General features: G+C 50.5%; 1 protein-coding gene across 2 annotated transcripts in view; it reads left to right on the forward strand.

Moving 5' to 3' along the window:
* Nucleotides 1-30: 30 nt before the first annotated feature.
* Nucleotides 31-26,784, forward strand: part of DNAI3 (dynein axonemal intermediate chain 3) — a 68,778-nt gene continuing 42,024 nt past the window's right edge. The window contains exons 1-8 of one of the 2 annotated variants that reach the window (XM_066597875.1): nucleotides 31-112; nucleotides 13,647-13,778; nucleotides 16,403-16,441; nucleotides 20,218-20,402; nucleotides 20,487-20,591; nucleotides 22,413-22,556; nucleotides 23,898-24,097; nucleotides 25,548-25,664. In XM_066597875.1, the coding sequence (XP_066453972.1) occupies nucleotides 13,649-13,778; nucleotides 16,403-16,441; nucleotides 20,218-20,402; nucleotides 20,487-20,591; nucleotides 22,413-22,556; nucleotides 23,898-24,097; nucleotides 25,548-25,664 (920 nt within the window). In that variant the 5' untranslated portion in view covers nucleotides 31-112; nucleotides 13,647-13,648. The remainder of the gene's footprint in view (nucleotides 113-13,646; nucleotides 13,779-16,402; nucleotides 16,442-20,217; nucleotides 20,403-20,486; nucleotides 20,592-22,412; nucleotides 22,557-23,897; nucleotides 24,098-25,547; nucleotides 25,665-26,784) is intronic. The other variant, XM_066597876.1, reaches the window with a different exon arrangement.

Genomic DNA, 26,784 nt, shown 5'->3' on the forward strand with positions numbered 1-26,784 from the left:
GAGGGAGCCGTCAATCTCTCAGGTGTTCGTCACGTGTCTTAGTAACAGGTACCAGGGACGCTGTAGTCACCCGCAAGCTGGGGGCTGAAAGCTGCACCGGAAATAGAGAGAGGTAAGTGTGTGCGGTCGGTGGTCCGAAGAAATGGGACTGCCACCTACCTGAGAACATAGAGGTCCTCTTGGGTTTTAGCCCGTGGGGAGCCGGTGACAACCAACATGGCGGTCCTATGCGTCATCATCCCGCTTTACCGGTCATAGGAGCCTAGGAATACAGAAAAACGGAAGCGTGGCAGTAATGGTGGCTGATGGAGCCGTTAGACCTCTATTGGGCGCCGGCCGCCATTCTTCCAATGATAAAGCGCAGCATGCTGCGGTATTTCATCCTGGGTTTTGCGCCAGAACTGCGAACGGCGTCTCCGGTGCAGTCGTGATGCGTCCCGCCAGATCTCCATGGCGATATCGCGCTCTATGCGAGTACTGTGCGTTTTGTGGTGCGGGCAGTTTTCCCAAAAGTCACATGTTGTCTCAATAGGAAAGAATGTAAAATGTCATCAGACCGGCGTGAATCCCGTAACCGCGGGCGACAGCGGCGCCATTGTATCTCGTTCGTAGCCGATAACGGGCAAATTTACTGTGAAATCGCTTAAAATAAGGACCCGCTGCAAAAGAAAAAAATGCACGTGTATGAAAGGGCCGCGCCGCGAAAACACTTCTCCATCCCCGCCCCCTCGCCTGTTACCCTGGGGGCTTCCTCTGTGTATTGCGGCCACCTCCCTGCAGCGCAGCCCCCGTCTGATGCTCAGCAGACATCACTTACACATCACTCCCATAATACATCCGCATTAGCTGAGGCCGGACCGCTTCTGCCTGCTGGGGGGACAGTTTAATTGTCATTACCTTCTATATTAGTGAGCTGCAGCCCATAAGTATGCAGTCCGGATGCTGAGCTGTGATCTCCTCTATTATATGTGTTTGATCATCTGTGGATTTTTACAGCCGTGTGGTCAGGTCACAATGCGCGCCCGCTGACCACCGATGGCGCAGAGCGGCACTGCGATCATTGTGTTGCGTGTTCAGTAGCAGGCGTGTGTCGGGCAGTATCAGGGCTCAGGAAGTCATGTGACCAAATCATTGGTGCGTTCTATCAAACTGCTGCTGCGTGTCTGGTTTTGCGTGTGGCGTGTGTTGCGTGTATGATGGACAGCGTCCGTGCGGCTCGCCATCTGCAACCTAAAATCCAACACTTTGGGAATGTTTAGCAACTGCTGTGTTTTGGTTGCAGTAAGTGACAGCGCAGCCCGTTGGACGCGACGCCGCCATCTTCAGGTCACGTGACCAAAGAGTCATCCCTGGCCTAAAGTAAGGCCGGCTGAGAAACTTTTACATTGGGTCATTCACATGCGCAATTTTTTTCCCCCGCATCGCATCGTGGTTGGAAACACGTTGTGGCGCATCCTACCTGTGAGCGTGCCCTCAAATCGCCCATTGATTCCAATCGGATCGGCGGCAGCTTCGGGCAGGGAAGCCCCGCTCACCCGTGTGAAGTTAGCCGACGCCCCTTTTACACGCGCCGTTGTTTAGTTTTCTGCTTGCGGAAACTGAATGACGAAGAGAAGTGAACAGATTCTTGTTCGTCGTTCAGTCGGGGCGTGCCTTTACACTGAAGGATGGTGGTGAGTGGCCTCACATGACCGTATGCGCAAAAATACTCGCTGCAGCATATTTGTGCACGGATGAGGCCCATAATCTGCGTGTCGCACGCGTCTGCATGAGGCGCTGTACTTTTTGCGCACACAAGGCCAGTTCACACGCGTGACACACGCGCTCCGTGGAATTTAATGGCCATTTAAGCCCAATAAGGTCCAGATATCTTCTTTTCCTCGTGTTTTGCGCGGCGCCGCACGCTCCCCTTGTATATTTTCGCACCTCCTATAGACTTCTGCTTTGCAAATTGCAGTAAAATAGCGCAGGTCCTACTTTTTACGTGTTCATGAAATGTGCGCAAAACTCTCCTGTGAGAGCGAACCAATGAAATCAATGGATTCCATTTGGTGTTTAGCGCTCACCGACTTTGTGTGCGCAAATCCCTGCACAAGCACGGTCGTGTGAAAAAGCCCTAGGACATTGGACAGTGCTGCACAGGTGAGCGCTGCTAGCCAATCAGAGCAGCTTGCCGTGTCTTAGACTACCCATTCACCACCAATGTACAGTGGGCATCAGGTAGTCGGAGAAGGGGTGCAGCCAGGGGCCTCGCTCTAAGGGGTGCAGCCAGGGGCCTCGCTCTAAGGGGTGCAGCCAGGGGCCTCGCTCTAAGGGGTGCAGCCAGGGGCCTCGCTCTAAGGGGTGCAGCCAGGGGCCTCGCTCTAAGGGGTGCAGCCAGGGGCCTCGCTCTAAGGGGTGCAGCCAGGGGCCTCGCTCTAAGGGGTGCAGCCAGGGGCCTCGCTATAGAGAGGGGCAGTCGCTACCGGGCCCTGGGCCATCACGTACAAAGACACCAGTATTACAAATAGCACATGGTAGGTAAGGGGCCCCATTACAGATTTGGCATCGGAGCCCAAGAGCTCCTACTGATGGCTCCGGGTGCCGCCATCTTGGTTTGTCACTTTGACCCCTTCGTCTGCTTTTTCTTCAATTGGTGATCTTTTCCATGTTGGCGCACGCAGAACTACCGGTTCTTCTCTTTGTTTCCTCACATACACATCATACAGGGGGCACCCTCAGCCGTGCCCGCCGCCCCTGGCAGTGTGTGTCTTGGCACCAGATGAATGTCGGCTCCTCATATGACCTGTCGGATAAAAGTGAGAGAGGAATTTCCAGGAAAAACCTCATAATGAAGCTCTTGTTGGCCTCGGTTCTGGCAGGGTATGCCGTCGGGCGATCACACACGGTCACCATCCTTCGAGGGGGGAACGTGCTGCACTTTGTCCCTTTTACCGTCAAATAGACAAAACACAAAATGTTTGGCAAAAAATTTAGTGGCGCGGGTCAATACATAGGGGGCGTGACACGAATCCACTTCACCTTCCATCATTGGTTGGATCATGCCGGCCACCTGACCACAAAGCGCGCTGCCGGGTGAATGCTGACTTACTAGCCAGCCTGCTTACCAATCGGCCTGTTGAGGTTCACCACCACACATATATCTTCCCAACATGCCATTGCCCAGTCTTGCAAACAGCGCCCTCTGTAGGTTCCGTCACATTACATCTTTGGAGGAGAAATATCACAATTCTGCCCTACTCGGGGTCCGGTGCACCAAAGTTTTAATCTGTGAGATCAACAAGAGTTGATCCAAGATCAAGTAGACAAACGTTTCCCATCGCGGGTCCGTCCATGATCCTCGATCAATTGGAACCCTGATTTTGGTGGATCAAACTAGTTGAACTTAGTTTGGCGACTGAAATCCAAGATGGTGGACTCGGCTGATAGCCTGGTAGGCTTTTTCTAGGTGGTTGCTTCTGGTAGTGGCCGTGTTTTTAATGCTGAGAAGATCACCTGACCTCAGTCACCAATCAGCATGCGCGATACAACTTTAGATCAAAAGGTCTTGGTGCTGAAGTGTCACCTAAAGATCAGCAGCTGGTTGCCGTCTAACCAAACCTACGTGGTTGGTGCAAGCAGCCCATAAACATAAGGCACTTGGCGAAGCCTTTAATGGCTTGTCCAGTTGTAAACTATTGATGATCTATTTGTAGATTGGAGGGGGTCTGCCGCCCAGGATGCCCATCGATCAGCTGTTCAACAGACAGGTACACTCATGCACTAAGCTGATTTCTGCAGGAAGTAGACAGCACTGTTCACACTGCAGTGGCCAAGCTTGGTATTACTTCCTATTGAAGTGAGTGGGAGCTTTATGTGTAGTACCAAGCCCGGCCACTGCAGTGGGAACGGAGGTGTCTGCTTCCTGCGGAAATCGGCTCAGTGCATGAGCGTTCCTGTCTGTTGAACAGCTGATCAGTGTGAGTCCAGATTGGTAGACTTCTGCCAATTGGCTATAAGCCATCAGTTGTTTATAAGTGGGCGACCCCTTTAACCCCTTAACGATACAGGAAGTACAGTTACGTCCTGCAGCCTCGGGGTATGTATTAAGAGAGATGGCGGGGCGATCTCCCTCCATATAACACGGGGACTGGCTGTTCTTTACAGCCGACATCCGCCCGCAACAGCTTCTGACAGCGGCATTTGCATTCCCTGACTGATGTCCCGGGGGCCCGTAGGCCCCTCCCCCTCTTCTGCCGCTGTTCATCATGCGGGGTAAATACTGCATTACTCTGATAGATCGGACATTAGCGGCCGGCGATATTAAACATGGATTTGTGTTTTATTATTTAGATTCTTTTATTACAAATGTGGCAAAAGGAGTTTTTTAGGTTTTTGAATTTTTAAAACTTTTTTTTTTAATAATTAAACTTTATTGATCGTGTTTTAACTTTTTTTTTTAAGTCCCCAAAGGAGAGAACAACTTGCTACACTTTGGTTGCTGCTGCAGTATGATGTCATGCCATAGCATGACATCATACTGGGATCGGGCGGGCAGACAGGCATCCCACGGGACGGCTTGATAGGCATTCTGCCATGACAATCCCTGGGGCCTTTCAGAAGCCCCCCAGCCGCCATGACACCCGCACAGCTTCTCATGATCTCATTTTGAGGGGCTGTACGGGGCCCCCGAATATCAATTCTGACAGCGGCATTTAAAAGGTTAACAGCTCCCATGAGCGGCGCGGCTCATTGGTGTTGCTGCTGCTGGGTGTCGGCTGTAAGAAACAGCCGGCACCCGGGATGTAGGAAGAGAGATCACCGATACAGGCCGTCAAAAGGCGTATCGGTGGTCACTAAGGGGTTAAATGCCTGTATTTCCGGCTGCCAATCAGTGAGATCCGTGGGCGGGGTCGGACCGCCGGCTTCGTTTCCTTCTTCTCTTCTTAGGGAGTTTTTAGACGGAACAATTATCTTTCAAAGAACAATTCGAATGAACGACCGTGACGCCGATCCTCCCGTCTGACCGCGAGCCAACGGCCGAAGGACGAACGGATATCGTGAGCTTCTCGTCCGTCGTTCCAGTTCTGCAGGACTACAAGTCATCGTCGGCTCGTTAACTCGTCGCTCCGTTTAAACATGTTCCATTCGGGAAATGCGAACCCTAAACAAGAAGTGTCAACGATGAAACTGCCTGTCTGAACGGGCCGCGCGAACGGTCTGGTGATGATGTCACCAACTCGTTCGTTTGTGCAAGCGAGAATCCTGCAGTTGTATGAGCGCAAAGATACAATTTCTGGGGTCCTAAATCAGCAGATAAAAAGGTGCAGTAATAGGAAAGCAGCGGGGAGCGCAGCAGGAGGGGAGGGGAGCGCAGCAGCAGCAGGGGAGGGGAGCGCAGCAGCAGGGGAGGGGAGCGTAGCAGGGGAGGGGAGCGCAGCAGCAGAAGGGAGCGCAGCAGCAGCAGAGAGGAGCACAGCAGCAGGGGGGAGTGCAGCCGCACTGACTGCAGTTACTGTATACAGGGATATGCAGAGGCTGCAGAAAACAGCATTTATAATCCAACCTTATTGCAAAAATTATTGATGGCCCAAAATACACATTTAAGTGGAAAAATACCCCAAAAAGTGTCCAGAGGGACGGTGACTGTCAGCACATGGGGGCCTGCGAGGCTGCTGACCTTATGTCACAACCGTGCCCTCTGCTAACATTGCCTCTGCCTTTGTCTCCTCGCGGCGCAGCGGCCGGACGCATGATGCAACGTGTTAATAGATAATCTGATCAGACTGTTTATCCCATCGGCCCCGTGTAGTCGGGGTTAATGAGTCTTATGGCTGAACGTGGGGGAGGGGGCTGCTGGTAATGGAGCAATGTGTGTATATATATATTCTGCTATCGGAGGCTCCGCAGTTGTTCGCGCAGGATGTTTTTTTTCCGATAAAATGCCAAAAAAGAGCCGAATAGACCCCAATATAGCCGCCGGGGTCCGTTCAGTTCCATCATAGAATGGGTCCTTTTATTCATCCCCTTCACTGCTTCGATAAGCAGGATACCGGCCCCCCTACTGTCAGTATAGACTTATGGGCGCATTCTCTCACCCATGTTAGCGCGTCTCATGGCGCCACTGGGACCTACCGCCCCGAACTTACGAGGTCACAGCTCCTTATGACGTTGCGAATTCGGGTCCGCATTCTGTGGGCTCCAATATGGCCGCCGTACCCGTGGGGGTTGATCCACTGTAACCACATGTAGATCAGCGCTAATTGTCAGGCGGCAACCAGTCTCATTGGCGCGTCCAGGTGCTGCCCGGCGACATGTGGCTACAGTGGGTCCCGCAGCGGGTCCCGCAGCGGGTACCGCTGCTCTAAGGCCCCAGTCACACGGCGGGTTCTATGGTGGGTAAGATGCCAGAGACCCAAATGTAAACCCGACAGACCCCGGTATAGCCAGGGGGGTCCGTCAGGCGCCATCGTTATCCGACGTGGCGGATCCATCCCTGGCTGGCAATCCAGTTTCCATGATAGAACAGAAAAACGGATTTCGCAGCGCTGATGTGAGGAGGAGCCGAGCGTTTCCTGTCCCGTCCGCCTCCTTCGCTCAGTTCTGTTGCACAATGTAGTCCGGACGGCACGTGGCCAGTCCAAAGTCTCGCTGGTTTGGTTACTAATTAGTAAGTCCCTGTCGCCCCGACCGCCGCTTGTAGAACTACATTTACACCAGATGTTCTTATCGAAACCGCGGCCAAAAAAGGGTTTAATACCGCGTGCAGCGTAATCGTCACAAACGCATCATAAAACCGCGAAACACCTTCAAAACCACCAATAACTGCGTAGCAGAACCCGGGCAATCGCGATAAAACCGTTTGGAATACGTTTTTTGACGGGATTTGACATTGAAAGGAGTGAAATCCACAGTACAAATGGCGCGTTGTGGAAATCTCATCCGCAGGACCGGCACTGCGATCCGCTTCGGTCTCTCCTAGCGCAAATCTATAACAATTACTGCTGCGCGTACCCTTCATGCGGCCGAGAAACTCGCACGAGATTTTTTGTGCGTTGCGAGACGCTCAAATCACGTGCGGATATGAACCCCATTCCTTTGAATTAAGTCATACACAAGAGCGCCATTTTCATGCACCGAAAAAAATCGCAGCGTGTTCTCCTCCTTAAAACGCATCGCCCATCGCTCTTAATGGGACAGAAGACCCCGCGCGGCGAACGCTGTGCACACGAGTGCGATGCGAGGTCTCCCATTAGAAACCGAAAACCGTCGGACTTTCTTCCGTTTTTTTTTTTTGTTTTTCGCGGATAATCACTGTGGATTTACGCAGACAAAAGAAAGCCAATTAAGGGCCGGACGGAATGCGCCCGTGCGAATGCGCCCTGCGGGGATTGCTTCCGTACACCTTACTGCGGCCACCATGTTGATACCAGACACCCCAAATCGGCAAACCCGCAATGGCGTCTGTAACACCAACCGGATTTCTCAGCCGCCCCCCCCCCCCCCACTCCGCCGTGTAGAGGTGAAATTACCGGCCGGCGCCCATCATCCCCAGGAAGCGCCCCCTATTACCCTCGTACAGTGATGGCCCCGCCGCCTCCTTCGCCCTCTGTCGGTCTTCTGCAGAGACCGGAGGATGTTTTTCCCGAGCGGCTGAGAAGTATTTTCCACCTTGCGTCTTCGGTGAGTCAGCGCCCCGTCAGCGTCTCGTGAGCGGCGCCGTCATCGCCATACGCTTTACTTCTGCTTGGAGACCAGCATCCACCCCGCAATACCTCGCCGTGTAGGAAACGGCCGCTTTACTGCATCTACAAGCTCTTAACCCCTTAAGGGACGCAGCGGGGCTATTGAAACATTTTTAGTCTCTCCTTTCCTCTGTCAAAAAATCACAACTTCTATTTTCCCGCCAGCGTCGCGGTCTGAGGGCGCGGATCCGTGTAACGGGACGTGTAAAACATGCAAAGGGTTCTAAGGGGAGTGAAATGGGAAAAAAGCCCGGCAGTTTCGCCATTTTTTGCGGAAGGAGCGTTCTTACACACTGCAGCCAAAGCGTCGCGCAGACTTCATTCCACGGTCTTGTTTTTTTGCGCGATGTCCCGCGGTCTCTGTTGGTACATTCTGGAATCCGTGCGACTATTCTGCGATTACTTCTATTGCATTTTTTTCTCAGAGCCAAGATGACCAAAAATCACATTTCTGACGTTGTGTATTTTTTTCCCGCTGACGGTCACCATAAATAATGCGTTATTTTGATACATTGGACTGTTACGGCTGCAGTGATACAAAATATCTTTTTTTATTATGAATACTTGAAAAAGTTTATTTTTTTACATGTAAAATCCTTTATTTTTTATAATAAGACACTTCATTTTCACTTATTTGTTTCTCAATCCCCAGAGGGGTCTTGAACTTGCGAACGTTTGTCCTCTTATACCATATACTGCTCTATATCATATTTCTGCCAGCATTCTCTTAGGAAAGGCCACAGGCAGAAATACATGGCAGCCCTGGGGGCCTTCAGAAAGCTGCCATGACAACCGAACGGCACCAAAATCTGCAGCAGATCTTTTGCACCTTTAAAGGGGTTTCCAGTAATTGAATCTAGATGCCGTATCCTCAGCATTGTTTAACAACAGCTGACCAGCGGGGGTCTACCATCCAGGACCCAACACTGATCTCCGGAGTCAGCACTCCAATGTATGGAGCTCCGTACGATGCACAGTGGCTCAGATTGGTACTGCAGCTTCAGTCCTATTGAATGAATAAGACTCAGCCTGCAATACCACTCCAGGCCACTGCTCAACTTACGGAGCTGTCTGCTTCTGGCAAGACAGAATACTGGCCCTGGCGATCAGCCGATTGGTGGGGGTGCTGGGCAGTGGACCGCTACCGATCAGCTTTAGATGACCTGTCAGTCTTTGAGGGGGGACAACCTCCTTTAGTCTCAGACCCGCCTCTCTGATGTCATTAATGTCCGTTCCAGCTCTGCGGAAGCTCTGACCTTACATAACGGATGCCATTGTTCTTTTAACGGAATAGTCCGCGCTCTCGTGAAATTGGACGTGGGGGGGGGGGGGGCGGAAATGTGAAAAAAGTAACAAAGTAAGCTACGCTGAGCGCTGCGATCCCTCGCCCATCCGCTTGTCCGTGTCTATAAACTGCAGCAGTGACCATATACACACATGACTGCTGCAGCCAATCGCTGGCCTCCGCGGTCTGAAGCCTTATACTGCCGAGGCCAGTGATTGGCTGCAGGGTCACGTGAAAAACGGACTGATTTACCAGCGATTTCACTACGGTTTTCTTGCGTTCACGATGCGTTTTTGCAATAAGAACGCACAATTTGTATCCGTTTTTCACACATTGTGTTTCCAATAGTTACAGGAGTCAAGAACGCGCCGCACGCAAATCGCACGACACGTGATTAGGATACATTTTTTCACCCTCCCATAGAATCGGTGATTCTCGCACGAACGGACCGGCAGCGGGTTTGTAAACTGGGATTATTGATCTGGGAGGAAATCGATTGTGTGAATTAACCCTTGAAATGAACGGCTGCTTTTCCCATAAAGTTTAGTCCATCTTGGAATCGGACAGAATTTGCGCACGAAAAGGGTCGGTGCGAACGCCTTAGAACTCCTCGATGACATTTAGCAGCTGTTCACATGGTGCCGTCAGACTGCAGATTGTTGCTACAAAATCACCTAAAAATGCTGCAATTTTATGGTAATTGGCGCAGTAAACGGCGATTTGACCGCACTTTGTGTGTATCATGGTAAGCACGTGCTGCAGCAGCTCTCTGGACTCGCTCCTGTCCTCTTCATCATCTTTCCTGTTTGTTAATCTGCTGGGCGCCGGCGAGAGCCCCCCGAGGCCTGGTCACATGACCATATGACAGCTCCATAGGCACAGAATGTATAGAATTCAAACCCCTTGGCAACAACAGCAGTAAATGTAGCTGCGTCCTTGTGGGGTTAACCCCTTCCAGTCCCACGGCATACTCTTACATCATGGGAAATAAGTTGTTTCCACAATTTGGTGTTGGGGGAGCACAGGAGTTGAACCCGCAGGACCGCAGCCGTAAGTGACAGATCCCGGCCATTAAAGGGGTTGACTGAGTTACGAAAGGGCAGCCTAAGCTGTAAAATAACAAATCGACTGATACCGCTCCCCCACTTGTCCCCCCCCCCCCTTCCCCGCCAACAGCGGCTCCGGTCTCCCTGCTCAACTCATTTTTACATGAGCCATCTGCAAATACGCTGCTGCAGCCAGTGTCTGGTTATTGGCTGCAGCAGCAGGTTTACGGGACGTCACATGATGATCGCAGCCTGTAAACAGCGGCGCAGCGGGGAATGGGGCAGAGAACAAATGGGGAGCGGGATCAGCTGTTTTGCTTACACCATGAAGGAGCCCTTAGTTTGCCCTTACACGAGGGCTCTTCCACACTTGCGTTTATCTTGCGCGCTTTTTTTCACGCGAGATCGCTGCATTTTTTAATGCAATTGTTAATGGGACTTTCTAATGTTAAAACCTCACAAAAATCGCAAGTTTGTGCTTTGTGTTAAAAAAAAGCCCACAGTGATATCACGTGAAAAAAACACGCAAGATAAACGCAAGTGTGGAAGAGCCCCGACTCCGCCAACCCCTTTAACCTCTTAGATGCTGCGGTCCATCCTGACCATGACATGTAAGCGGTTAACAAGGGGAGGGACATAAGTACTGCAGTGTATTATCTGGCCGATTCTAGATCGCAGGTCCCTGCAGGGACCTACAGAAAGTCACACAATATCGGTGGTAGAAAAAAAAATATCAGTAAAAATAGGGGAAAAAACTGTTTTGTTCATAAAATGGCGCCAATTGGACGTAGGAAGCAGCGGCGCACGGAGCGAATATGGTTCATAGTACTGAGTGGCTGGGATGTCATGGTTCGCCATCCAGGCCTAACGCTAATGACAATGGAGACTTGATCTGCAGGTAAACCTCTATTTATGAGTCACTGAAGCAGAAGCTCAGCTGATATTGTGCGGGACGCGATAATCACGGGGTCCGGCGGGTAATGAGCGGGACAACATACCGGAAATTGTGATGGAGGAGCCCCCCCTTACCGGAGACCAAAAGTCCTTCAGCCGTCCTCTGCGGGCAGGAGCGAATATCTTCTTTGTTAGTGCTTCTGGGAGAGCAGTGCCAACCAATATGGCCGCCATAACTGCGCCCACGGCGGTTGTCAGCCAGCTTCCCTAGGGTGCCCTACGATTGGCGCACCTGTACATGGCTTCACTAATCTCGTTCATCTCTGCTTTCCCTTCTTGTTCCTCTCTTATAGGGAACCTTTTATTGTTTCCATGGTGTTTATTACATTCCCATCCGACACGTAACGATCGTTCGTGCGCCAAATAACTGCGTGTAAAGCGTCCTTGTCAGACAGAATAAAACATGGCGTCCTCTATAACAGGGAAAGTGGGGGGAGCGGTAACCAATGAGCAGGGAGAAAGAAATGGAGGCGGCCCAGGGGGCTACTGGAGGGAAAGAGGGTCCCATCACCCCAAACACGACACTTGCTGGATATCCAGGCCTTCCAAGTAGCGGGACATTTGACGAGCAGGGGAGCATTTTTCGTAAACGTACGTCTGGGTGACCGTGAGACCGCGACTCTTCTATTGGGGAGGCCTTCGCTTTTCCAGTCTCAGTAGGACAAGATTTGATAATGCCCGTATTTTACACCCAAAAGTCCCCCATTGAGCCAAAATATAGCAAACTAGAGATGGACCAACCAAAGAGGATAATAAGTGAAATCCGGGGTATTGCTGGAGGTGAGGGCGGCCCCATAAGATGTGAGGCAGAGTTCCCCTATTGCCACAACCCCCAGCAGTCAGCCCTGCAGTCGGGGTATTTTGGGTCAGGCGAAACGGGGTGTAAATGGGGGTGTATGAGAACCTAAGAAATGTTGTATCTGTAGGGATCTCCCACCGTCGGGGATGGGAACGGCAATAACTGAGGGAGTGGAGATACCTGGAGATAAGCAGGTCGGAGGGGTGTATGGTCCTTCAGCAGGACTCCTTGAGGTCGTGATCAAGGAACATAATCATATGTGGGTCAACAGGTGGGAAGCAAGAAGGCGGAGGTCGATTCTACCAGGCGATCACAAGGATTTGGTTGAGACCGGAGATGTGAAGCGCTTCCCTATATGAACCCAAATGTTTCTGTGTTTCGGACCTCCAACCGGAGCTCGTTGGGAGACAAGCATGGCCATATAATAAGCCTAGACAACCCCCGCCATCTGTCCTTTGTAGGAATTGCGCGGGCTGTACGTGGTTTATTTTGCGCCAAGACAAAGTGAGATGCAGTCAAGAACGTCTTGGTAGCTCGATAGGAAGAGTCCGCAATAAATACAGTAGCATGTTAGGGAAGGGACTTGTTTTTTGTATAGCGCCAACTTATTTTGCAGCGCTTTCAGGTAATTTATTTATTACCCCCCAGCAGGCTGGGTTCTCATTTTACCGACCTCAAAAGGATGGAAGGCTGAGTCAACCTTGAGCCGGCTACCTGAACCATGCAGGGATTGAACCTACAACCTTCAGGTTGTGAGCAAGAGCGTAGCACTGCATACTGCTGCCTTAACCCTCTGTGCCACACAATTGCCACAGTTGGCACAGATAAGTCTGTAGATGCAGATAGCGCTTGGCATGGCGCGGGCCGTGGGCTCCTTGTCCCGGCGGCCTCTTTCACATGGAAGACGTGGATACGAAGTTGGCATACGATCGTCCGGGCGCCTATGTGTGCTGTCTACTATGAAATCCTCTAGGGGGCGCTCCGACTGCGATGTCGTCATAAGATTAAATATTCCTTCAGATCCGACGCGTTTTCTGGGATCCCTCGAAACTTGCCGTTCTTACGACGCGACCGGTCCTCCAGGTCCGCCACCTTCAGCTCTGAGGCGACCGAGCTCCGATTCCAGCTCTGAATCTGCGTCAGTCAGGTTATTATGTGACGCTGCAAATTGCGCCACTTTCGTCTCTGCCTGATTAACCCTTTCTCTGCCGCCGCAGTAGCCAAGTTTATGGGCTGAACAAGTTTGGCAAAGTTAGATGGTAAGGAGATCTGCAGAGCCGTCAGCCTGGACTCTATGGCGGGGGTGGAGGAGTCCGTTACCGGGAGTCGTCAAATATCTCTGTTGATGGAAGGGATAGGTCCTTGAAAGATGGGTGGTCCCTCGCCGCTGCGGTGGGCCGCCCCTCAGGAGAGTCCAGTTCCTGCCGTTGATGGTGCGCACAATGCTAGATCGGGGTACCCGGTGGGTATGAAGCACAGATCCCCACCCATCAGCCTCATAAAGTAGTTTATGAGATTTAAAGGTCGTGCAGGTTCCCTTTAAATGGATATTCTCATAATTTTTGGGATATCCAGATTGGGGGTCCTGGACCCCTGCCGCCATTGATAAACATATGTATGTTAAGGTTAGCAGAATCAGGAACCTTCTGTTATATGAGCGACCCTTCAGTTCATAGTGATCTCATGAATGGACGGCTGTACCGTCTTGAGCTCGCGCACGCGGCCGCAGTCCGGATCTGCGCTGTAGGGATCCGCGCTGTAGGGATCCGCGCTGCACTGCCGCAGCCTTCGGGCTCATATACACGTGTATTTCACATATTGAGTTGTGTGTTTTGCAGACATGTCTACTAAGGAGTCTTCCAGATCGGGATCTCGAGCTTCCAGGAGTTCTTCTCGCACATCCAAGAGTAAAGACAAGAAGACGGGGAGCGCAAAAGGGAGGAAAGCGAAACACTCAGGTGACTCTGCTTGTAAGATCTCTGCATCTGTTCTACTAGAGAAACCATGGAAGGGGTTGTGCCTGGAACGAAAGTTATCCTATATCCACAGGGAAGGGGTCTGTATCTACTGATCCCCAGAATAGGGGTCCCGCAGGTCCCTGCTTGATGGTGCTGCAGTAAAACATGCGCACTGCTACTCCATTCATAGCATTGCTAGAAATAGCTGAGTGTCCCTTCAGGACCCCTGATCTTGAGATCAGCGGGGGTCCCGGTACTAAGACCCCTATGCTGTGTATATATGATAAGTGTCATCCGGTGTACTTGTAAGGTAGATGCCAGGCTCTGGAGTTGAACCCGCTCAGTACGCAGAGGGTGTAGAACAGCTAACGCACGGCTGCCACATTTACGTGCTGCTGTAGTATTGATTGCAGCATTTAAATGGTCTGACAAAGGGAGGGCGCTCCCCGATCCACCAGGGATTTCCTCCTGTTAAGCTGTGCAGGACTTCATAGAATGCCTGCAGATGTATAATATACTGCAATACTAAGTTATTGCAGTATGTTGTAGAATCAAACGATCAGAAGATCTGTGTCTGTAAAAGCCTAATTTATTAGAGTCTCACATTATTAGTCGTGCGCTGTGAACGCTACCAGAAGAGACCCCACACCGTGCCAGAATTGTGGGGGGGTGGGGGGGTTGGTCTCCCCATTACAAGGAAAAATTTAATAAAAAGTGCTCAAAATGTTGTTTGTACCCCAAAATGGAAACAATAAAAGCTACAGAATAAAGATAACATATTATGTTTCCTGCACCATCAACATTGTAACCCCCCCCCCCATAAATTAAAGGTACATTATAGGGTACCGATGAAGAATACAAACAACGAATCCTTTTACGGCTGCTGCAGAAAAAAAAAAGTTATGAATTTTTAAAAGCTCAGAAGAACAAAATGGAAAAAGGGGCCGCGCCGGGAAAGGGTTAAACATCAATATCTATGAAGCTCAATGACTGAGTGCTTCCTTGTAGTACACTGTCTGACCACATGGTGGCGGTGACATTCCATATAATGTGAGACTGCTGTGTGCTGTAAGATGACCAGCGGTCCAGAGCTGCAGGTCTGCAGACATGTCGTATATCTGGGGGCGCTGCAGGTCTGCGGACATGTTGTATATCTGGGGGCGCTGCAGGTCTGCGGACATGTCGTATATCTGGGGGCGCTGCAGGTCTGCGGACATGTCATATATCTGGGGGCGCTGCAGGTCTGCGGACATGTCGTATATCTGGGGGCGCTGCAGGTCTGCGGACATGTTGTATATCTGGGGGCGCTGCAGGTCTGCGGACATGTCGTATATCTGGGGGCGCTGCAGGTCTGCGGACATGTCGTATATCTGGGGGCGCTGCAGGTCTGCGGACATGTCGCATATCTGGGGGCGCTGCAGGTCTGCAGACATGTTGTATATCTGGGGGCTGCAGACGCTTTTGTCATATTATCGTACATTTTGGGCATAATGAACATTTCACATATTAGGCTCGTTAAATATAATTGTTGGTGCTGCAGGCCGTGGGGATAGAAGCCAGGATGGAAGCAGCGCTGCAGCAGGTGTGACGGAGATCGCTGCTCTCCATTTCACAAGGCTTACCTCCTCTCTGTTCTTCCTGTTCTTATCCCAGGAAAGCGCTGTCTTCATGGAGGACTGGAGGCAGGATGGAACCGGCAGGCGGTGCGCTGCTCAGACCCCACACTAGATATACGGGTGCGAGGGCGCAATCCTCCTGCGATGGGACCTACCGGATGCCAAAACCCCGGGATGTGGTTCATCCCGGGGTTTTGGTATCTGGGACTTCACCACTATAACGCCGAGTATCCCTGCAGAAGTCTTATATATATTGTACGTTTTTATGGGAATCCGGCATTTCCCATGAGGTGGCGCTGCAATGCGCCATCTGGGATTGTCACGGAAATGTGCAACTGAGGGTCCAAGCGGAAGCCGCGACGCTGATGTGACCCCCTCCTTATTGTGTACCATTACAACCAGCAGCTCTGGCCGCACCTCGCACGCTGCTGGTCGCCGCCATATCAGCTACAGATGTAACGGATGTTTGGCGCGCTGTTTCTTTGTTTAACTTTGGCACGCTATGCGAATTACCAGACCACACGAATGGCATAGGTTCACTAGCGTGCCTCGCCGCTGTATGCTGGCGACGCTACATCTATATATATATATATATATAGGTTACCTTCAGCCGTACGGGGCGCGTTTACTTCGAGCAGGCGAACGCCTCTTAATAATTTGTGGCACATGTCTGGCATGAACTGGAAGGCGAAATCTACGCCAGCTGGGATCGACAACAGTCTCAGTCATAAATGATAGCAAGCTAGACAGCTAGCGGAGTCCACGGCCCCTCGTCGCTGAGCCCCATCTGTTGAGCCGGGCGCAAAAAGGTCGAAAATTGTAAACAAGTGACTTTTTGTGCACCAGAATCATTTAATGCACACATAACTGCGTGGGTATAGTCCCAGAACTACAGCGCCCATCATTGGGTATTACTACTTTCATGACGTACTTGTATTACCGTTAACCCCTTGTCTCCCCCCTTGGCCTGATGATAAAATGATGGTCGGTCTGATCTTTGCTTTTTTTAATTACTTTTAGCTAAAAAACCTGAAGATTCGGCAGCGTCCACCAGCTCAGGTAAGTGACCGCGACAATGAACAGGGATCCCCTCCACCGCTCAGGTCACCGCAGGACGTCTGATGACATAAATGGTCATATGTCACAGAAGGAGGGAATTGACAGCGGCATCCAAGTGGCCTGACCGAGCAAGGGGTCGGGGATAGTAAGATGTATAAGGTTTGAAATATAAGGCCTCCCCTGAAAATAGGACCTATCTCAGGTGCCCAAAAAAAAACCCCACAATACTCACCTGGTCCGCGTCCGGCCTGATGGTTTCCGGCGGCGCTGCAGCAGCGCAGTGTCTTCCTCGTCTCACAGCTAATCTTCTGCTGGAGACGAGGCTTTGAATACCCCGCCTCCAGCAAAGCGAGCGCTGTGATTGGCTCGTTGAGCGCTGGCAGCCAATTGCAGCCGGCACTCGATGAGCCATTCACAGCCATTCAGTGATGTCATTCCCTGAATAAAAAGTGATCACAAACGTCATACGCACCCCAAAACGGGGACAAAACCTACAGGTCACCCTGCAAAAACTGAGCCCCCACGCAGCAATAACGATGGGGCTCAGAAGAGGGCGGGAAAAGTTTTTTAAAGTTGCGTAACATAAAAAACTATATAAACTTGATATCGCTGTAATCGCCTGGACTCGCCGTTCTTGCCTCACCATGAATGGGTCTAAAACAACTCCCCCCCCCCCCCCCACCCAAAAAAATTGCTAAATTATGTTTTGTTTTCCATTTTCCCCACTTTTTCAAGTTTTCCAACACATACTTTAAATAGTACCATTAAAAATAAAACTCGCCCCACAAACAACAAGCATCATGGAGCGACGTCACCCGAAAAACAAACACATTCTGATTTGGAGGGGTTAATGCTGGTGAGGCGTCTTCAGACGACCCGCGGATGTGTGGTGGAGGTCAGCGTAAGGATGACCCCTTCTCATTAACGGCCCCCAGTCTTTGTAGCCCCCGATCTCTGAGGACGGGCTCCTGTGACGGATGTACCCATTCGTGTACATTCAGATCTCATCTCGTAGATGTCGCCCGGAGGTTACGGCTCCACGTCAGACAGAATTCCCATCTAGAGAACAATGGCCATTTTTGTACGGCGCACAGAAGCCGGCCGTGAGACGATCATCTCATTACTGCACATCGCCCCGAGCTGCGACGGTGAAACCAGATAACATCATATCACACATATCATGTGCCGGGGGACGCAAAAATGACTTCACTCATCCGTGACCCTGCACAGACGGCCAGCGCGCTGCAGATGAGCCTCCCCTCCGTAGGGGCACGTATCTGCTTTCAGCGTCGCTTCCAGTCTTCAGGTAAGATGACTGCATTCAGAAACTTCTACTGAGCCTTATGCCATGAGGGCGCTTGGCGAGAAATACCGCCCAAGAGTCCGACCGCCATGTTGGGGGGTGAAGATCACTGATTATATAATTCCTGCGATCCGGTGCGCTGCCACCCTCCAGCACTGGGCCATGCCCACTTTTCGTAAAAGCGACAGGCCTGGCATAAAACTGCAGAAAGCCACGAATTAGGCCAAAATTTCGACTTTTGCACACCCTAGCCTAAAAAGGAGAGGGAAAACAATGAGAGGGATAAATAGTAAGTGCTGATTTGGGATGCCCCCTTGTATGCTGTTTGTTCCGCTCTGTAGGTGGCGCTGCACCTTTATTTTCAGCCTTCGCTTCCTGTCCTGTATCTATTTGTGACTCTCGCGTCCCGCAGCCCGGAGTCACCTCTGTAATCTGCAGTCTATTTCTGATAGTTTATTCTTGTTCAACTTATTTTAGTAAAGAAGGACATAAAGTGTTTGGCGAGTCCTCGGCGTAGATTATTGTCCCCGCCACAAAACTTACCACCACCTCTTCGTGTGTCACTTTAACCCTTTTGGCCCCAGCTGTGCACCGCAGACCTGTTGTCTACAGTGTAAATGTAACATGTTAAGTATAGTTAAACTTTTTGAAAACTTCTGACAGAAGTTTTGATCAGTGGGGTCCAAATGCTGAGACCCCCACCGATCACTAAAACAAACGGGCAGAGGAGGTCATGCGGTCGCTGGCCTGTTCAGCTGTCATCACAAACAGCGTACTATTCCACAGACTTTCTGTTGAGCCCGTACAATGCCCAGGGCAGTGCCGAAGACGGGCACAGCACTCAGATGAGCTTCTGCCCCTCCAGTTTAGCAATCAGTGGGGCTCTATGACACGGCAGAAGTTTTTAAAATGTTTTGCCACTCTTTAAAGGGGTATTCCCATCTCATAAAGTGATGCTTCCTACTTCAGCAAGCCAGTGATGTTGTCACCGATACCAGGGACATGTGACTGCCTACAGCCAATCACCATCTCAGTTCAACCAGTGGTTAGCTGCAGCAGTCACATGTCCAGTTGTCGGGATGTCATCACTCTGCAGCAGGGCTCGGCCAACGATGGTACGGGCATTGCGGCAGGGAAGATGCATATGGCTTCTTCTTTCAACACTTCACACCTGCCTGCATGTTTTCTTCATCCGTGGATCATCCCTTTAAGCAGTCATAGACACCAAATCTGTGAGTGTTATTTCTGCAGAGGGTAGAGGGGATATATATATATAATTTCCGACCTCTTTTCCACCTGAGAGCGAACAGCCAGCAAAATCTGTCATCACCCGTTTGAAAATGTCACATTATTTCAGCGTCCGCCCCCTAAAAAGTAATGACTGCGGGCATCTCGTGTCTGAGGACCTACACGATAATCGGTAGTTAGATGCAAAGGTGTAAATAAAACAGAGGCCAACCATGCTACTATAGTGGCCCAGACTTAGGGGCCCCCACAGCACTTATTTACTACCTCATGTAGAGTGCCTATGTATGTATACCAGTATGTGTATGCTTGTACTATCAATGTGTGTTGAGTTATATGGATTGGCCTAGGCAGGCCACCAAAAGGCCAATGTCTGGTGTTTGTCCTAACTAACCTTTGCAGAATGCACCCTAACCCACTCTGTTCCGTCAGTCATCCCTAGTTAGTCCTAGGAAGGAGTGGAAGGTTTCCCCTTAGGCCAGGATTGGTTACAGAGGAATTTGCACTGTTTTCCTCCATTCCTCCACAAGTAACCTTCTCATACGGGCACCAGATAACTTAGCCTGGTCACCCATGTCATCCTGCAGAAGGGAGAATTAAGGGACAAAGGCATGTCATGTCAGTTGTGCAAGTTGTAGTTGGAAGAATTAATCCAAGTAATCAGTAAACTGTGTGCCTTCGGTTCTACTGCCATCCATTTGGACTCGTCTCTTTATTTCATGATACCAACTCATTCAAAGGCACTGGCGTCACGTCAAACATTACTCCAACCACCAATTCTTGTTGCTAAAATCCCTTGTGTGATCCGTCTACTGCATGAGCCAACGTTTTGCGCAGGGTAGCCACCACTGTGACCAGATCAGAGTTTGAATATCCACTCGGGCTATCCCTACCAAGTCCAGCTCGTTGCACTACCGCCAATGCCCAGAAAGATGTGCTTTACCTTTGGTGGACCCAGTGCCCACTGCTAAGTCTTATGTCCATCCGCTGAGCCCACCTCTGGAATGGCAGAGATGAGGACCTGACCGGAGGATCTCATCACCTTTGTCTTCTGCAAAGTATTAAGAAGGACCGGGAACAGAAAGTGATGGGACCTCTTTTCAGGATGGGGGGATTTACAAATGACATGAACCCTCAATTAAACAGTCAACTATACCTTCCATAGCTCTTAGTTCCTGTTTTTATAAGGTAAGATGTCCCCTTAACAGAGTGACTTCCTTAAGCACAGGTCACCCAGAATACATTGTGCCTCTGGTCCTGACCTCCAAGACTCAGGAGATCTTCAGCTGTCGAGTCGATGAGGACGTCACCCAGGAAAACCCTTTCAAGCTCCTAAAGAAAGAAGAGATTCTCAGCGACGTGAAGAGCCGAGCCGCCGTGTCCGACTTCAGCCCCTTTAAATCTGTTATTACGGTACGGCCGTAATATGTCAGTGTCGCCTTTTATATACTCTGATGAAAGTTTTGGGTTTTAACCATTTCCTCTCTGCATATGAAGGAGTATCCGGGAGAAGAGCTGCTGCTGGTCTTCGATAGAGATTTTACTTACGGCCAGAACTTTTATCTTGTTGTGACGGAAGAAGCCAAAGAGTTAATTCTGCAAGTAAGACGTTTGAATTTCAGATTGGCCTCTAATACATGTAATGCGCTATAATATTATATAATAGTACACCGAGGTTATTTTCTCTACTCGGGGCATGAATCCTCCTATATAACGCAGGTCCCAGCTGCTTTAGCTTTGCAGCCACATTAAAGGGGTTGTCCCGCGCCGAAACGGGTTTTTTTTTTTCAAACCCCCCCCCCCCCCCCCCCCCGTTCGGCGCGAGACAACCCCGATGCAGGGGTTAAAAAAGATCACCGGACAGCGCTTACCTGAATCCCCGCGCTCCGGTGACGTCTTACTTACCCGGTGAAGATGGCCGCCGGCATTCTCCCTCCGTGGACCGCAGGGCTTCTGTGCGGTCCATTGCCGATTCCAGCCTCCTGATTGGCTGGAATCGGCACGTGACGGGGCGGAGCTACACGGAGCCCCATTGAGAAGATAAGAAGACCCGGACTGCGCAAGCGCGTCTAATTTGGCCATTAGACGGCGAAAATTAGACGGCAACCATGGAGACGAGGACGCCAGCAACGGAGCAGGTAAGTAAAAAACTTTTTATAACTTCTGTATGGCTCATAATTAATGCACAATGTACATTACAAAGTGCATTAATATGGCCATACAGAAGTGTATAGACCCACTTGCTGCCGCGGGACAACCCCTTTAACCCTTCGCACCATGTGGCGTACTCTTGCAGCGCTGCGGGAAGGTTGTTCTCATGATCCAGCGTCCTAATACTCCACTGTATGGTGCGGGCTCAGGAGCTGTGCCCCATGCCCATGCCATCACTTGTGGTGCCGGCTGCATTATACAGCTGGCACTCTGCACTAACGGCCGTCTAAAAACGACTTTCCGAACCTTAAGAAAACTTGCCTCAGGGTATTGGAGAAAAAATGAAATGGTCATTGCTCACGTTTCCACAGTTTTTTTGGTCGACCTGATGCACCGATGTCCTGGTCCCCTCTGAAACTGGAAGCGGTGATATCATATTCATCATCACATGACTGCTGCAGCCAATCACTGTGGTCTTGTGGGCATGGATGGCACGTAACCGCTGAGGATAGCGATTGGCTGCAGCAGTCATGTGAAGATGAATATGATGTCATTGCTTAATGCTGCTGGCGTAACTACAGGGGATGTGGTTGCACCTGGGCCCAGGACCCTTAGGGGGCCCGTAAGGCCCAGGGAGCCTAGTACTATGAATAAAGCAATATAGTTGGGGGCTCTATTACAGGTTTTGCATCGGGGCCCAGGAACTTCAAGTTATGCCTCTGCATTTAGGGGTTACGAGAAGTTGGGGGGCCCCAAGATAAATTTTTGCACCCATGCCCATGAGCCTTTAGCTACACCCCTGCTGTGTATACTTCAGCGAGGACCAGGTCAGTGGCACTTCATCAGAGAAAGAGTGGAAGGTGAGTAGTGGCTATTTTATTTTTATTATGTCTTTCCCTATTCTGGGAGTTTGAAAACCTCTTTAACCCCTTAGATGCCGTGGTCAGTGGTAGCTGCAGCACCTAAGTGGCTAACAGTGGGAGAGGATGCTTCTGTCACCACATCGTTCCCCACCCCTGCGATACAATCATGGGGGCCAAAGGGTTGCCTTGGTGACCTTCAGCTTAAAATTGGCCTCCGGAACTGCCATGGCTGCCATTAAATGAATAATAATATATTACAGGAGATCGCACATTCACGTCTGCTGCAGGTATAGCGAAAAAGGGAAGAATAAAAGCAGAACCCCCTTTTTTGCCACTCTGTACTCATATAAAATGTTTTGTCCATGTAAGTCCAGTAGTGTGATAATGGGAGCATGTTCTTGGTTTGTAGCCCCCCGAACCGGTTACTGATGAAGAAGAACAAACGGAGGATTCGGAGGACTTCACATATGTGCCTCCAGTTCCCCGACCATGGATCTCGTTAGGCAGCGAGCTGGAGGTCGAGGAAGAAATGGTGACGGAATCCCGGACCAAGGTGAAAAGATGGAAGTGAGACGATACAACCGGGACGGTCATTTCAGGAATCGGCTGCATTAATTAAGGCGCGTTTAGCCTTCAGCTTCCATTTGTGTGTGGAGCCATATATGTCATGGAGGCAGGAGCCATGGGGTCCCTGATGTGGTGGGCACTGCTCAGTCTGGCCGTGATCTTATCTCCCGGTCGGCCGTCTTTACATTCACGTGATTTCTTTTGATTGCAGCAACATCAAGCAAATACGTTAGGAAGAAATGTAGCGAGGAGCGTGACCTCCGCCCCTACAGCGGGCAGCAAGCCTCCGGTCACAGTGGGTTTTCCATTTTTAATGGATCATCTACAATCCCATAAAAGTAATCATTAGAGGGGAGGCTTTCCGTTTGCGACCGTTCTCCATTAACAGCAATGAATAAAAATATGAAAGGCTACTTTCTGTCAGTTTTTTTTATTTTTTTTAATGGAGACCATAGAATAGCAGATGACGCTGTTGTTACGTGACGCTGCAGACGCCATCCGAGAGCCTAAAAACCCATTGAAATTAAATGGAAACGTTTGTTTCCGCTTTTCGATTATGGAACAGAAGAACAAAAACTGCTAATGTAGATGTGAACAGAACGGCCGACCGCCGGGGCAACGAGTCCTTTCTGTCATATGATAGATGGCTATGGTGATGTGAACCTGGACCATGAGGGGGCGTCCTTGGCATTGGGGGATGAGGGGGCATCCTTGGCATCGGGGGATGAGGGGGCGTCCTTGGCATTGGGGGTCTGGCTGTTGGACTCTCAGGCTCACTTCTCGCACACTGTAGGATGTTCTTCTGATGCGACAGAGTATTACATGTGAATTACGTTGCCGATTAACCATGAATTTCACACCTATAGGTGGAAGAGGTGAAACCTGCAACAAACCTGTAACATAAGTGACATTCTGCAGACCTGTTCCGCAGCGCGCCAATATTCCTGCACAGAACTTTCCTCCTACCCCTGTTTCCTCAAAAATATGACAGTGTCTTATATTAATTTTTGCTCCAAAAGATTTCCCTTTTGTACATGTATAGCTGTCTGGACACTATTTAAATGGCCTTTTTTATTAACTGTAACTAGGGCTTAATTTTGGAGCAGGGCTTATATTTTAAGCATTCTCAAAAAGCCTATAAAATCATTCTGCATCCTCAAAAATCCTGAAAAATCATGTTAGGTCTTATTTTGGGGGTAGGTCTTATTTTTGAGAAAATAGGGTACATGTGGCTGGGGTGACATCATCACTGTGAATTCGCCTTAGAAAGTGCCGTTGACTCCTATAAAGCAAGCGTCATGGATATTATTTGGTTCATGTTTTCCAGATCAAGTTCCTGATTTCCCGACGGCGCGGAGAGTTCGGCTCCCAGGTCACATTCAGTGATTACAACGCATCCAACGTGAAGGACGGCTACATGGAGTGCGCTCCTTACCAGGACAAGCGCTTCAACCTTAAACCTAAAGAGCGAGACGCGGGGGTACAGGTGGTGCCGTTATTACAGGAGCGGAGCACGCAGACCAAGTGGTAGGCGGGCGTCCAGTATGAGCAGCTGGAGGGGATATAGAGGGGCGCACTTCCATCGTATTACAGCCGCTTCCTGTAATCTAGGCGGCGCTCACTGCGTATTGGGCTATTATTGAGGTCCGTGCACAATGACCTGACACTTTGTTCAAGACCTCACCCCTTCATTATAGCCCCCAGCCCTCTCACTATTGGCATTTCCCTGTATGGTAATTCTCCCTGTGACCCCGGGGGGCAGCATAAAGTCACATGACAAGTTTTCCGCGGATCAGTTTCAGTGTGAATCCACATTAGATGGGAAAATCCAGCGATCGGAGCGACTTCCAACGAGGCCGGTCATCAGTGCTAGACTAGCCGGGGTCTCACCGCCAACTGCGGGGGGTTTCTCATGTAACGGTGTGGAGAGCATACAGAGAATGGCGCGATCAAGGAAAACATCTAGTGAAAGGGGATCCTGTGGACGGAAACAACTCATCCCTGAAAGGGGTCGAAGGAGGATGTCAGGAATCACCCGACCGACAGGCTGCACAGTCAGCTGAATACAACGCTGGAGCTCCAACTAACATGTCTGAACGCACAACTCGCCGTTCCTCCGCACGGATGGTATAACAGCAGACGACTAGTTCCAGCGCCATTGTATCTAAGAGAAACAGAAAGAGGAGACTCCAGCGGGCAAAAGAGCGCAAAACTTGTATCACTGAGCAGCAGGAAAACATCCCCTGGTCAGATGGATCCAGATCTCTGTTGCTGATGGGAGGTCAGAATTTGGCACAAGCAGCATGAATCGCTGACCCCCTTCCTGTCAGCCGGTCAGATCACGTCAGCACCTCCATCTAATCTGCAGCAACTACAAGAAGCTTCCTGTCCGCAGGGGCCGGTATTCCTGCAGAACGATTTTATCACCTTGTGAAATCTACACCACAACAGATTGCTTTGGGTCTGAAGGAGCCCAACGCGCTTCTAGATGAGGGTCTCTAATGAAATGGCCATTCAGTGTGTATACAGGATGCAGTGAGCTCCCCCTAGTGCCGACTGCAGACAGACAGAATGTCATCTTTTAACATCTGTTTCTATGCAGGACATTTGGTGCTCTATAGCAGAAAGCCAAAACTCCGGCTGACATAATCTGCTTGGATTGCTTTTAACCTATTTAGAGAGAAATGAAACAAAGTCATAACCCCTAGGGGGCGCAGTCATGTTACCGCGACTATCCAGTCCTTTCAATCATCTGCACAATCCCTGCAGTAGACATGTAGAGTGGTAATCTAAGTGTGGGCTCAGTATAAGTGAATGGAGGTGGTGGGCACGGCTCGTGACGTCACTCTCCGACATCCCCTGCCCGCTGTGACAGTGGGCCAGAAGAGACGTGGTGCCGTCTTGGTGCAGTCAGCTATAAGGGTCTGACATTCTCCTTCCTCCTAATTCTCACTCGCTCTGTCTTCATTTCATATAGGACTTACCCCCGTAACGCCTGCACTCAGTACACACCGAGGGAGTTCACCGCGGAGCAGAAGCAGGAGTATCTGTCCTCCAAGAGTCTCAAGGAGTTTCTGAACTCTGTGACTTTAAGGTAAAAGCACAAGATTCATTGTATCCTTATATTTCCTGCTACAGTTAAAGGCGCGGTGCCAAGATGGAGGTCCGTAGGATAGGCGATAAAAGTCTGATCATTGGGGTCCCGCGTCCCCTCTTCTCATCACTGCGGGTTCACCGCACCCACCTGTAGTGACGCCGGAATGAATGGAGCGGCGCTCGCACACGCACAGCTGCCCGCTCCATTCATTTCATGGCAGAAATAGCCGAATACAGATACTCCCCTAGCTCCGGCCGTCCCGTTGAAGATGAATGGAGCAGCAGTAACATGCGTGTGCAAAGGTCGCGTCATTCCGTGTCATCCTCACTATGGGGGGGGGGGGGGGGGCAGTCAAAGGGGGAAAGGACAGCCTCGTTCTTGGGATCAGTGGGGAAACCCCAGCACTCAGCTTTATCATCTATCTTGGGAATCCCCCTTTAAGGCTCTTTTTACGTGGGCCGATGATTGTGATGAAGAATCATACATTCATTTGCCCGATCGTTGGCCCGTGTGAATAGGCGCACAATCAGATGACCAATGAACAAACGGAGGTTCGGCAGCTGATCGGATCTCTTATGGGGGTGCACAAATGCAATCTGTATGGGGAGGAGCGACGGCACTAACGATTGTCTGCCCCCCACACTGGCGATCCTCTGCCACATGTAAGGGGTAGTGCAAGTGCCAATTGACATACTAGAGTGTGCATCAGTGCCCGTCCCGCGGGCAGAGAGTCGGTCTGTGTAAGAGGCCCTTAAGGGAAAAGGAGTTGTCCAATTATAAGAACATTGGGGGGGGGGGGATAAATAATAGAAAATGAAGTATTAAAAGGTTTTTCTCACTTTTTAGTATGTATGATGTATCCTCAGGATAGGTCATCCATAGCAGATCAGCCGGGCTTCACCGCTCAGGATGCCCGCTGTCAGTAGAGGGGGGAGCGGATGTCCACATCGGTGGTCAGAGCAGGCAGTCTATCACCCTTACATTTCATGCTCCGACCAGCAATGTGGACGTCTGACCCCGCCGCTCTGACAGCGGGCCAGACGATCAGCTGATTGGCAGGGATCCCGAGTGGAAGACCCCTGTAATCTGCTATTGATGACGTCATCAACAGTAAAAA

Source organism: Eleutherodactylus coqui, chromosome 3 (assembly GCF_035609145.1).
Source record: "Eleutherodactylus coqui strain aEleCoq1 chromosome 3, aEleCoq1.hap1, whole genome shotgun sequence".
Taxonomy (NCBI): domain Eukaryota; kingdom Metazoa; phylum Chordata; class Amphibia; order Anura; family Eleutherodactylidae; genus Eleutherodactylus; species Eleutherodactylus coqui.